General features: G+C 56.1%; 1 protein-coding gene across 1 annotated transcript; it reads right to left on the bottom strand.

The window, feature by feature from the left end:
- On the bottom strand, window positions 1-12,843 carry ATP4A (ATPase H+/K+ transporting subunit alpha). The gene is made up of 22 exons (XM_016220892.2): window positions 12,832-12,843; window positions 12,599-12,739; window positions 12,448-12,507; window positions 11,887-12,090; window positions 10,698-10,811; window positions 10,211-10,463; window positions 9,697-9,965; window positions 8,665-8,863; window positions 8,190-8,299; window positions 7,979-8,113; window positions 7,375-7,567; window positions 6,457-6,632; window positions 5,247-5,383; window positions 5,009-5,159; window positions 4,746-4,914; window positions 4,500-4,654; window positions 3,183-3,306; window positions 2,665-2,810; window positions 1,248-1,381; window positions 772-873; window positions 588-679; window positions 1-394 (listed from the first exon to the last, which is right to left on the bottom strand). The coding sequence occupies exons 1-22, from the start codon at window positions 12,841-12,843 to the stop codon at window positions 366-368; spliced, it is 3,105 nt and encodes a 1,034-aa protein (XP_016076378.1). The 3' UTR covers window positions 1-365.
- Window positions 12,844-13,248: the final 405 nt, after the last annotated feature.

The following is a 13,248-nucleotide window of genomic DNA, read 5'->3' as shown; positions in this document are numbered from 1 at the left end:
AGCTGGTTTATTACTATTATACAGACAAGTGTGTTTTAAAGAATAATCCCCAGGCACCCCACCTCACAGGAGCCACTAGTTCCTACTCCCCATCAAACCGCCCCCCCTCAGATGGGGGCTTCTCCAGGCCAGCTCAGAGGACTGGGCCTAGGAACTTTCTCCAGAAAGTTGGGCCCCTTTTGGATGGAGGAGGGGAGTAGGAAGGGTCCGTCCAAGGTTGGGGTGCCGTGGGCTATAGGAACAGACACAGGTCAGGCTAGGCCTCTTGATTGCTGAGATGTTTTGGTGGCTGTCCAGACAGTCCTATGAGTCTTGCCCCCATCTGGCTGTGGTGGAGCAAGGATGACTTGAAGGCAAGGGTCCCTCTAATAATAGAGTTCCTGGTCCCACCAGCCTGGGAGAAAGAACAAAGACTCAGTGCTGGGGCAGGGGGGAAGCGGGGGGGGGGGGGGTTAGGAGGTGGGGCCAAGGTCTCAGAGGTTATGACAGTTTGACTTGGAGGTCAAGTGTTGAAGATCAAAGGTCAGGACAGCTGCTCTGAGAACATTTCAGCCCCCCATCCCCAGGCCCCCAGTCTCCACACTCACTCCCTGGGCAACAGCGAACTCCAAGTTTCCGAATCTCATCATAGACGAAGATGAGGAGGCCAAAGGGCATGGGGACCAGCCACCACTGGAACCTGAAGGCACAGGGGAGGTGACAAGGTGAAGGCTCTCTGCAGGTCTGCATCCTGATGCCCATCCTTCTATTCACACCTCATGACCCCCTCACCGAATGGGCATGAAGTTGAAGATATTGGGCATTCCGGGGCAGTAGCACAGGAAGCAGCCGATGCAGACCTGGAACACGATGGCAAGCACCAGGATCTTGTTCCTGCAGGTGGCACAGGGTAGAACAGGCTCAGACAGCCATCAGAATTGGGAGCCAGATAGAAATAAGGTACTGGGTCAGAGGAGGTCAGATGTCATTAGCAGCAGGGAGATGTTCTAAACATTTAACATGGGAGTGGCCTGCACCTCTGCAATGGGATGCTGGCCCTGCCAGCATCATCCCTTTACGTGATGAAACCTGGAGCGGCCAGTTGAAAGGCACATGGTGGGAGCTGCTGAACAGCTATCGATAAAGAATATTAGCGCCTGGCACCGGCACATCTGCACATTCGGTGCTGGTGCTTGCTCCCTGCAGTAAGCCCTGGTTAGGACATGATGGAAGTTGGGACTAGGGCTTGAGGGCAGGGCTGGGGACACCTGAAGAAGCCCTGTTGGAAGGCAGAGAGGCGGCGTGTCTTTCGAATGAGAACGTCAGCGATCTGGCACATCTCGATGCTGATGAAGAACACGGTGTAGCAAGTGTACTGCTGGTACAGGCGCTGCCCAAATGTCTGTGGGATGGGGGAACAAAAAAGCAGCCTGAGCTGAGATGGAGAGCCTCTGCAGCCAGCCGGGCACTCAGGTCCTGGGGCCAGGAACCCATATCTGCTCTTTCCCCTGCTTCAGAGCCTAAGGTGGGGGCAAAGGAGAGGTGCAGGGTCTGCCAGGTTTGCAGGACCCCACAGTGTGAGGCCCAGAAACAGTCTAGCAGAGCTTGGATGTCAGTGCGTGGGTAGGCAACAGGTCAGGCCAGGTGCTTTCATAATGAAAGAAGGGAGGGAGAATTTCCTGGGCGCCCGAAAGAAGGGACATAGGAAAAAGGAATTGGAATCCCAAGGCAGGATTTGCAAAGTTCAGTGATTCCAGGGCCCAGGCAGATGGCAAAAATAAGTGAGGTGGACCAGGTGGGCCTATGGGGAACAGGGCACTTAAAGGGGCAGTGAGTATTCAGTTCATTTCCTCAATATAACTATTTTTTTATACCAGCTAATTGTGTAGGAAACACTTCCTATGCTCCAGGTACCAAGTGTTTCACATGTTTTATCTCATTTAATCCAATATTGCCATGAGGTAGATTGGTGGTACCCAAACTTCAGTGTACCTCAGAACCCCAGAAGGGCTCATTAAAAGAATCCAGGCCCCACCCCCAGAGTTTCTGACCCCAGAGGTCTGGGGTGGGAGCTGATAATTTGCATTTCAAGTAAGTTCCCACGTGATGCTGATGCTGCTGGTCTAGGGGCTACACTGAACATCACTGAGGTAGACATCAGTGTTCTCTCCACTTTATAGGTGAGAAAACAGGCACAGTGAGGCCAGCAGCTCGCGTAGGGTTACACAGCAGTGAGGAACCATGACATACCATGAATCCAAGGCAGCCTGGCTCCAGGGTCTACATTCTTAACCTTGGAGTAAATGTTTAAGGGGAATATTCTGATCTGTAACTCTACAGGGCAAGCTAAACACACCTGCCAGTCAGGTCTGGCCTCTCTGTGCTCCAAACCTCCATTAAGGTCAGCTACAAATGCATGTACTCTGTGTGATGCAGGGAAAATAACAGAATGAGGGCCTGGTTTCACACCTGAGATGATGTTACTGTCAGGGCAGGGAGAGAACCCACCTGCAGCTGGGATCATCAGAAGCAGGAGTTTGGAGCTCAATACGGTAATAAAAAAGGCCCTTTGCCCCAGAACTGGCAGAGAGTCTGTGTGTCTGGGATGCTCTTGCTGAGCTCCGTTTGCATGTGTACCACAGTTTAGATAGGTAGCATTGGAAATGAGGGAGTCATGGGACTCACCCACTCCTGGCCATAGCTGTCCTGCAGATCTTGTAGGTGGTGGTTCTCCCATTGCGGCCGCAGCCCCACACACAGCAGTGGGAACCAGCCCTCCTGGGCCATGGCGGTGAAGTAGTCAGTGAAGCCAGCAAATGACTGGATGGCACCTGGGAGAGGCAGGGAGACATACATAGTCAGGGACACAGGAACAGTGACATGAGAACGGTAGGAACATAGGCAGTGACAGACACAGAGAGACAAGGGCCCCAAGAGAGATTGATAAGGACACTAAAGACAGGGTACAGAGTGACAGAAACACCCAGAGAAGTAAAAAATTCCAGAAGAAGGCAACAACCCAGATAGGGTCATGGAGAATAGGGCCAGAGACAGAGAAGGGACATGGGAACTAGAGACCATTATGTACAGATAAGAACTCAGAATGACAGAGACCCAGGATCAAATGCAGATGCCAAGATCCAGAACAAGCCAGAACCCCAGTTAGAGACCCCAAGGCAGGTGAGCAGCCCCATGAGACTCACCGATCTGGAAGTAGGAGTAGGCAGCCAGGGGCTCGTTGACTAATCGGTCACGCTTTGGGTTCCGTGGACGCAGATGCATGATGTCACTCTCAGCCTTCTCATATGCCAGGGACACAGATGGGAACTGCCAGAAGCAGAAGGAGCCCGGGTTAAGGGTTTGCCTGGGCCCCTGTCCCCTACTCCCTGGAGCTCTTTCCCCCCTCCCCCCCAGTGGGCAGGGATAGGACTGAGGTTAGGAAACAGGACCTGCAGTGACCACAACAGCCACACCTGCCTGGACAGCCTAGGCGCAGCCGCCCATCAGGAGTGTTGGCACATCTCCACATCTGGGTCCACATATGTCCCGGTGTCCATCTCCATCAGAACACCTGCATTTATCTACATCTGCGTGCTCCTTCCCCGCCTGTGCCCTCCCTTGCTGCTGCCTCCTCCGCTTCCTCCTCCTTTCTCCGTCTCTGTGCTTTTTTCTCTGGGGTACTGTAGTCTTGGCCCCCCTCTTTCTCTCCTTGCTTTGTTTCTTTGTCCTGTCTCTGGTCTCTTTCTCTGTGACTGTGTCTCTGCTTTTGTGTCTCTGTATTCCTGTCTCTATGTCCATCATTATCTCTCTCTGTATCCTCCCCTTCCCCAGCCCATACATGTGTGACAGCAGAGTGACAGCAGAGTGTACTGATTGAGAGCACAGGCTCTGGGGCAACTACGCCTGGCCTCCGATCCCAGCTATGTCACTCGCTCATTAGCTGTTGTGACCTGGGGCAAGCTACTCAACCTACCTGTGCCTCAATGAGCTCATCAGCAAAATGAGGGTGATGAAGCCCACGTCATAGAGTGGTTATGAGGGCAAAATTAAGTAAATTAATGTGTGCCTGGTCCAGACTAGGCACTATGTAAGTTGTTGAATAAACATGTCAACATGGCCAGGCCCTGGCTACATTTGTGGCTGTATCTGTGGCTCTTTCACATCTCTCTGCCTTGGGTCTATCCGATGGTATTCATTTGCCCATACCTATTGAGAGATGTCTGTCTGTGAGCCAAGTTTAGCCAGACGTCTGTATCTGTTAATACCTTTGTTCATCTGAGTGTCTGTATCTCAGTCCATGTGTGTCCATGGGTTTTGCCCGTGCCTACTTGACTGCCACCGGTTTGTCCATGTTCATAGTTCTGTCTGTGTCTCCACATCTGGCTGTTGTTCACATGTCTTATCTGTGTTGATCTGTGTCTAAGAGTATCCGTGGTGGTCTCTGCCCACTGTGTCTGTCTATGGGCATACGTCTATGGCACACGTATGTGTAGGTGAGGGCATTGGGGCTGTAGACTCACAATGTCAGTGCAGAGTTCTATGAAGAGGATGGTGATGCACCCGAGGGGCAAGGGCACACTGACAGTGATATAAATGAGGTATGGCGTCAGTTCAGGGATATTCTTGGTCAATGTGTAGGCAATGGACTTCTTCAGGTTGTCAAAGATCAGTCGGCCTGTGGGAGTACAGCAGGCACCTCAGCCTCCTCACAGCCCACTTCCTTCTGTGCCCACACTGCCTGCCCTTATCTCTGACCCAGCCCTGACCCTGCTCCACTCCCGTCACAATGGAGGCGAAGTTGTCATCCAGCAAGATCATGTCGGCTGCATTTTTGGCAGCATCTGAGCCGGCAATGCCCATGGCCACACCAATGTCTGCCTTCTTCAGGGCTGGGGAGTCATTCACTCCATCCCCTGTCACAGCCACGATTGCACCCTGCAGGGAGTGGGTGGAGGTGGCAGGTGGTCAGTGAAAGGCCATCCGAGGGCCAGCCCAACCCATCTGCCCACCTCCATCAGCAGGGCCGCACCAGTCGCTGGCAGCTCTCCACAATCACTAGCTTCTGCTGGGGACTAGTGCGAGCAAACACCATCTCAGGGTGGGTGCGCAGCACCTCGACCAGCTCGGATGGGTCCATGTCCTTCAGCTGCATACCATTGATCACACAAGCACGGGCATCCCTGGGGAGGAAGGTGGGAGGGCACCGCTGGGGGCTCAGTCTGTGCAGGGTGTGGGAAGAACCATGAGGAGGACTGAAGAGGGCTTACTTCCTATTAACCTGCTCCACAGGCACACGGAGGCGAGCAGCGATGTCCTCCACTGTCTCGCTGCCTTCCGAGATGATGCCCACGCTGGCCGCAATGGCCTTGGCCGTGATGGGGTGGTCACCTGTCACCATGATCACCTGTGGGAAGGACCAGCAGACCCTTGACTCCTTCAGATCAGCCCAATTGCACTGTCTTCCCTGGTGATATACTCATTCATTTATTCAATGAATTGGGACCACCTGCTATGTGCCTTGGAAGTAGCAGGAACAAAACAGACAAAAATCCCTGTCCTCACAGAGCTGACATTCTGGTGTGGGAGACAGAAAAATTTTTAAATTAGAAATAAATGACATAGCATGTTAGAAGGAGGGGGAAAATTAAACTGGGTAAAGGGGATTGCAAGCATTGGGTAAAAAAGTGGTGGTTCAATTTTAAGTATGTCCAGGGAAAGCCTCATCAAGAAGGTGACATTTGAGCAGACACCTGGAAGAGGTGAGAGTTGTCCACATGGAAATCTGGGGGAAGAATTTTCCTCGCAGAGGAAACAGCCAATGCAAAATGAGAGAGGTGAGAACATGCCTGAACTATTGGAGGAACAACAGGCAAGTCAACATAACTGGAAAGGAGTGAACAAGAGGTAGAGGGCTAAGGAATGAGCTTAGGAAAGTAACTGCCAGATCTTATAGGGTCTTACAGACCATGGGAATGACAAGGGTGATGCTTGCTCAGCATTAGCTCCCCCACCCTCAGTTTGTCTTTGGGAATCACCCCTCCCCTCAGCTTCAAGTTGAGGTCCCTGGCCAAGATTGGGCAAGTAAGCCCAGACCTGGTCATCCCCCAGCCACAGTGACTGGTTCAGGGATGAGCATGTGACCCAGTCTAGTGTAACTGCAGAAGAAGCACAGAAAGAGTGAGTGGCTAAACAGGTAAATTGGAGCTGCTGGGGGATGGTCACCTTTGTCTACCAAAAGGGGGGACTGCTTGAGAATAAAGCCAGCAGAGAGAAAGGCAGAGCTGACACATAACGGCAAATTCCTGCCACTAAACATGAATCCAGCTATATCTGAAGCTTCATTCCAGAACTTTGTAGTTTCATGAACCAATATATTCCCTTTTTGGTTCAAGCTATTAGATATTACAGGGTTCCTCATCCCCAAATACTGCCATCCTCTGTCCTTGCCCCTGCCTGGTCCTTTCCCAAATGGCATACCCGGATGCCTGCTGTGCGACACTTGAGCACAGCATCAGGGACAGTGGCACGGGGTGGGTCTATCATGGATACAAGTCCGGCAAAGCACAGGCCACTAGTTGGAAAGTTCATGGCCTCCACGTCGAAGGCATAGCCAGGCGGGTAGTCCTTCTCACTCAGGTAGAGCTGGCAGAAGCCTGATCAGAAAACAGGAAAGTCAGAGAAGAGCTCTGGGCGGACCCTTTGCTAACAAGGTCAGGTGATGAAATAACCAGGCCCCTTGCACCAAGCCCTGGTGGATGCCTGACTCTCCTGAATCCTTCATTCACATTATCTGAATCCATCCTCACACCCACCCTATGAGCCTACTAATGTCCTCACCTTGTGCATGAAAAAACTGAGGCTTAAGGGACAATTCTTGCCAGTAGTCATACAGCAAGTAAAATGAAAACTCCAGAATTGGACCACAGGTCTTTGCCTTCCAGGGTTGAGGCAGGGGTTAGGGAAGTTTAAGGAGTCAGGACAAAATTGGAGGAGGTGAGAGGTCAGGACTAGGATTGGGGAAAGAAGCCTTGAGTTCAGGCAGGGACTGGGGAAGGTCAAGGGTCAAGAGGACTCTGACAGGTGGAGGTGAAAGCAAAGGCAGATCATCAGTTGGGGCAAGAGCTGGGAAAAACAATGGGTCAAAGGTCAGGGCAGGGCAGGGAAAGTCCAGGTGAGGACAGGTCTGGAGAGGCTGAGTCAAGGTAGGAATTGAGGATGGACAGGGGTCAGGATTGAGATAGAGAAAAACAAAGGTGAGCGTGGAGACTGGGGCAGGTCATCAGTCCGCCAGGGATGGGAAAGGGCAGGGCAGGGCAGTCCCGGGAAGATTGGCCTTGGTCTCTGCTAGCTCCTCACACCCCGGTTTACCTCTCCCCGGCCCGCCCTGGGTCTCACCCAGCACGCGTTCGCCCAGGCCTCCCAGGCTGAGATACGCAGTCTGGAAGGCCTCGCGCCATTGCTCGTCCAGCGGCAGCTCCTGGCCCTTGATGAGGATGGAGCTACAGCGCTCCAGCACGCGCTCGGGGGCGCCCTTCATCACCAGCACGTGCCGCGGGTCCCGCGGGTCCTCCAGTGTGTGAATGGACAGCTGTGGGCGGGTCAGCGGACAGCGTAGTGGGCGCGGTCAGGGGGTGGGCGGGGCTGACGGCGCGGGGCGCTGCCGAGGAGCCTCGGGGGATAAGGTTGGGGCTGGGCAGGTCCTCGCCAGAGGCCGAGGTTTGGGGCGGGGCTGTCGTTCGGGGCCCGGGCGCGGGGAACGGACTGAATTAGCGCCGGCGTGGGCTCGCGGGATTTGGACTGCGAGCTGTGACCCACCGAGGGCCCGACGGCAGGGAGCTAAGGCGCTGTGGGCGTGGCCGGGTGCCGCCTGCGGGCGGGGCGGGAGCTGTGGGTGGGAGGAGACTGAGCGCGAAGCCCCGCCCCTGGGCCAGCCGGCGGGCGGGCGGGGCCCGCGGTGGGCGGGGCTTGTGTGGGCGGGGCCGGCCCCGCGGGCTCGCACCTGGAACTTGTTGGTGGAGTTGAAGGGGATCTCGCAGACTTTGGGGAAGCGCTCGCGGTAGCCCATGGCGTTGCCCAGCGTCAGCTCCGAGAATTTCAGCAGCGCCGTCTCCGACGCGTCCCCGATCACGATGCGCTGGGAGCGGGGCCAGCGTCAGCTGCGAGCCAGGCTGTACCAGGTCCCCGTTATCCCCCGAGTCCCCCGCTCTCACCTTTGGCACGGGCACCGCGTCCTGGCCGGACTTGAAGGCAGCTCGGTTGCACAGGGTGAGCACGCGACACAGGGCCCGCCATGTCTCCGAGGACTGGTCAAACGTCTGCCCTGGAGGACAGACGTCCAGGCTGGGGCCGGGAGGCGACTACACCAGACTGCGCCAGAGCCAGAGCGGCTCTCCCACGCCACAGCCGAGCCCCGAGCCCTAGATTCAGGACAGGATCCCCCTCCCGGACTAGTGTGAGACCGAGCCCTTCCTTCACACCTGGGACGGAGCCTTCTGTCCAGACCCAGTATCGAGTCCCTAGGAGAGTCCTGCGAGGCTCCATACCAAGCCCCTCCCGGACTCTGGACCCATCTGGACCCCTCTCCATTGATGCAAAGCCCTCCCCGGTCCCCTTCAGTCACTCAGAGCTCCCACCTCAGCCTCCACCACGTCCTGCCCCGGCGCGGGTCTCCTCCCGCGCCCAAACCTGACTGATCCTCCGTGGTGTCGGCGGAGTGGATGTGGTTGTCGAACCACAGGTGGGACACAGTCATGCGGTTCTGAGTGAGGGTCCCCGTCTTGTCAGAGCAGATCACTGACGTGGAGCCCAGGGTCTCCACCGCTTCCAGGTTCTTGACTACACAGTTCTTGCTGGCCAGCCTCTTGGCTGTCAGAGACAGGCAGACCTGCGGGGCGGGTGAGCAAAGCATGCGGGGGCCAGTCTTTGCTTCCAGCCCCAGTTCCCTCCTCTCAGCACTGGGGATCCTTTCCCACAGTACTGATTATGCAGCATTTCTCGGCAAAACCCAGGCTTTTCTTGCCTCCACCCTTTTGCCCAACCTGTGCTTCCTACGTGGGATGCCTCCCCAATTCCCCCAGATAAATGTAGCCAGGCCCCTCTGTAAGCTGTCCTAGCTAAGGTTCTGTGAGTTCACTGTCAGCACAATTAAAATGAGAAAACGTGCCCTGGCCGACATGGCTCAGTGGTTAGAGAGCCGGCCTGCACACTGGAGAGTCACAGGTTCGAGTCACGGTCAAGGGCACATACCTGGGCTGCAGGTTCAGTCCCTGGTGGTCCAGGCACATGTGGGAGGCAACCCATCGACACACCAATGTTTCTCTCTCCCGCCCCCCTTCACTCTCTCTAAATCAGTGGGGAAAAATATACCTTTAGGTGAGGATTAACAAATAAATGAGAAAACGAACATCCCCTCAGCCTCCTCTGAGCTGACAGTTGAAGGCTGTCCATACCCTGAAGCCTCAGCCTCCTCCAGTCAAGGACCCTGCCCCTGCGATTCATCTCTGAGTCCTCAGCTGTGGCACAGGACATGGCCCCAGCAGCCTCAGTGAGTGTCTGCTGAGTGGATGGGTAGGTGGGGAGATGGGGGGTGGGAGGGAAAGATGGTGAGAGGGTGGCTGGGAGGTGAATGAATAGATGGACAGATAGGGAGGTGGGGACGTGGGGAGGGAAGCCTGGATGAATGGGCGGACGGACCCCTCTTCTGCTTCCCCAACTCACCGTGACAGTGGCCAGCAGCCCCTCAGGTACATAGGCTACCACAATGGCCATGAAGAAGACCATGGCCCGCAGGAAGGTGTAGCCGATGCACATGGCCACCACAAAAAACGTGGCACCAAAGAGGATGGCCAAGCCCGCGATGATGTCCACAAAATGTTCAATCTCGATAGCAATGGGCGTTTTCTCGTTTTCTACTCCGGATGCCAGTGACGCGATGCGCCCAATGATGGTGCGGTCGCCCGTGTTCACCACCAGACCCTGTGCTGTCCCTGCAGTGGGGCCAGAGGGTGACTCAGGGCTGGGAGGGCAGCAGCGGGCCGTGCACAGCAGTGCGGACCGAAGGAGGCAGTGTGACCTCGGAAGAGGGCAGCATGGGAGCTGGGGGGGTAGGATGGCCTACAGAGGTGGCAGTCGTGAAATGGGAGGCAGTGTGTCGCGGAAGGTGGCAGAGCCAGCGGAAGGGGGAGTGGAGGCAGTGTGGTCAGCTGGGCGGGCAGGCAGGGGCCTCACACACCCTCAAGGCACATGGTGGAGAAGAAGGCGATGTTGCGGGTCTCCAGTGGGCTCTCGTGTGTACATTCGGGGGAGCGGGTCTGTGGCTCAGACTCTCCAGTCAGCGAGGAGTTGTCCACCTTGCAGCCCTGGGCCTGGAGGATGCGGATGTCGGCTGGCACTCGATCGCCACCTTTCATCTCCACCAGGTCACCCACCACCAGCTGATCTGCATTGATCTGGAACTTGTCCCCATCTCGGATAACAGTTGCTTGCTGTGAGGCAGGGGGACCAGAGTTGTGGTGAGCAAAGGGTGGGGTGGGAGTTGCTGAGTGCAATGGGGATGTGGGGAGAGGAACAAGGGGTGAGTTGAGGACCTGTGGGGAGAGATGGAGGCCAAGGGCAAAGGGCAGGCTGGGCCCGATGGGAGGGGCCACACAGATGCCGGGAGCCTGCCTGCGCTCATATGGGCGCTGGAATCTGGAGTGGTGCAGGGCTGTGGGACCCACCTGGGGCACAAGGTTCTTGAAGCTGGCGATGATGTTGGTGCTCTTAAATTCCTGGTAGTAGCCGAAGCAGCCGGTGACCACGACCACAGCAATGAGGGCCAGTGCCAGGTACAGCTGGGGAGGAGGGGAGGGGGCCGCTTATGAGTAGGGGCTGGAAGCTCCCTGTACAGGGCCACCTGCCTGCTACGGGTCCCATGGTGTTCTCAGGGTCACTTCCGCCATGGTTTTCGCCACTCTACTAGGACCCTCGCACACTATTCCCTGTGGCCTTCGTCTCCTATCCTCATATCCCTCATATCCCACTGCCCTGTGTTCTCAGTGTCGTGTGTTCCTGTGTCCCTGTATCCCATATTCTCGAACCCCTGAATCCAAAGTCCCCATATCCTATGACTGTGCCCTATGTCACCAAGTACCTTGGTCCACATGTCCCCTGCCATTTGTCTCCTCATGCTCCCATGTCCTGTATTCCCTGTGCTCCAAGTTTCATGTTCTGTTTTCATAATCCACCTGCCACCCTCTGTGTCCCCTATGGGCAATGGTTCCTGTGCCCCCGTGTCCCCGTTTCCATGGGTCTGTGTGCTGTCGATCCTGTTATGCTTCATGTTCATGATCTGTGAACTCCACGATCAGTGTCTCAGGTTCCAAGTCCCAAGTCCCTATATCCCGTGTCTTCCATGTCTATATAGTTCTGAGTCCCCATCCTATGTCATACTCAATGTCACATGTCCCTAAATCCCCGTCTCTTGTTCTGGCCCCTGTCATATATCTAATGTCCTGTGTCTCTGTGCTTCCATGTCTGATGTCATGTCTCTCCATGGACTGTGTCCTGAGTCTTGTCCCTTATGTCCCTATGCCCTTGTGTCGTATGTCTGAGTCCCAATGTCCCCTGTGCCCTCTGTCCTTGATCTGTCCCATGTCCTCCATTTCCCAGGCCCCCTATCTTAAGTACCGCATTTCTTTGTCTTTGTGACTCCACCTATGTCCCCCATATCTGAGACGCATTCTCCGCTGTGTCTCCTGTGATCTTGGGTCTGTCCTTCATCCCCACCCCATGACCGTGTCTTGGAACTGCATTTCTGTGTCTCTGTATCCCCACCCTATATCCCTGGTGACCTGAGACCCATGCTTAATGTCCTCTGGCCTCCAGGTCCCTGTGTCCAGTGTCTGCCCCCCAGCACCCGACACTCACATTGTCGTCAGTGGTGAGGTCACCCTCGCTGGCCTGGATGCCGAAGGCAATGAGGCAGATGGCAGCAGCTACCCACATGAGGCACTGCAGACCGCCTGCCAGCTGCCGCGCGAACTTGACATACTCTGGGGTTCCCTTCGGCGGCCGCAGCGCGTTGGGCCCGTCCCGCAGCAGCAGCTCCGCGGCCAAGCTGGCAGACAGGCCCTGGGGACAGGACGGGGTGGCAGTGGCCGCTAAGGGCTTTCCTCTCCCCATCCACTCTTCAGGGAGGGGCTCTTCTGTCTCTCCCCCCGTTTCCCTCTCGCTCCCCCATCTGCCACGTGCCTCGTCATTTCTTTCCCCCCTTTCTCTCAATTCCTGTCCCTTTCCCCTTCCATCCTGAATGGCTCTGTCTCTCGCCTCTCTCACCTTTCTGTCCCTGTCTCCCTGTTGTCTCTGCCCATTTCTCTGCCTCTCTTTCTGTCTCTTTATCTGCTGCTCTCTCTCTAATGCATTTTCCCTTGTTTCTCCCCCTTCCCTCCCCCTTCTCTGCACCCACTCCTCCCTTGGCCCCCAACTCACCCTGGTCGCACTGGTCTGGTATTTCTGCTCCAGCTCGGCTACTGACAGCTGGTGGTCATTCTGGGGGTCGAGGCAGGACGGTGGGTGCCCAGCTCTTGCCGGCCCCTGCCGCCCCCAGCCCGCCCCCAGCCCGCCCCCGCCCCAGGCTCACGATCTCCATCTCCTTCTTCATGTTCTCCAGCTTCTCCTTCCTCCTGCCCCCTCCGCCGCCTGCCGCCTTCTTGCTCAGCTTGGCTGCCATGTCCCCACCAGGGCCAGGACCCAGCTCTACTGAGTACAGCTCGTAACTCTCCTGGGGACAGGGAAGATGAGAGGCATCAGATCCCCCGGGAACCCCAGCCTCCAACCTCCAACGTGCCCCACCGGGCCCAGGGCCCCACGCACCGCCTTCCCCATGGCTCCCAGCACAGCCTCCCTCCTTCACCTAGACAGAGCCTGGGCCTGGACCAGCCCTAATATACCCAGGGAGGGAGGAGGTGGGGCAGGGCTGGCCTGATTGCAGCTGATTAGGGGCTCCTGGGGGTGACCTCTAGGCTTGCACAGCTCAGGCATTCTTTACTGGGCTGCCCAACCTGCCCAGACCCCATTGCAACCTGCCACTGAGATCAGGGAATCAGCGAGAACGTCCATAGTAACAAGAAAAACAGCAAACACTGTGCCGAGGACTTGCATGTGTTAACCCCTCAACAACCCTTTGAATGATGACTATCTTTACCTGCCTTATAGATGGGGAAACTGAGGCACAAAGGGTGGGGTCACTTGTTCATGGTCCCCAAGATAGGGTGTGAAAGAGTCAGAGCC

The sequence above is a fragment of the Miniopterus natalensis genome, chromosome 18, assembly GCF_054644295.1.
Source record: "Miniopterus natalensis isolate mMinNat1 chromosome 18, mMinNat1.hap1, whole genome shotgun sequence".
NCBI classification, from domain to species: domain Eukaryota; kingdom Metazoa; phylum Chordata; class Mammalia; order Chiroptera; family Miniopteridae; genus Miniopterus; species Miniopterus natalensis.
This window is presented reverse-complemented; position numbering and strand designations above follow the sequence as displayed.

Coding starts and splice junctions, on each gene's coding strand:
- ATP4A (XM_016220892.2), bottom strand. Junction 12,091..12,447: donor ACCAGACCAGTGCGACCAGG/GTGAGTTGGGGG, acceptor TCCTGTCCCCAG/GGCCTGTCTGCCAGCTTGGC. Junction 8,300..8,664: donor CACCACGGAGGATCAGTCAG/GTTTGGGCGCGG, acceptor TCTGTCCTCCAG/GGCAGACGTTTGACCAGTCC.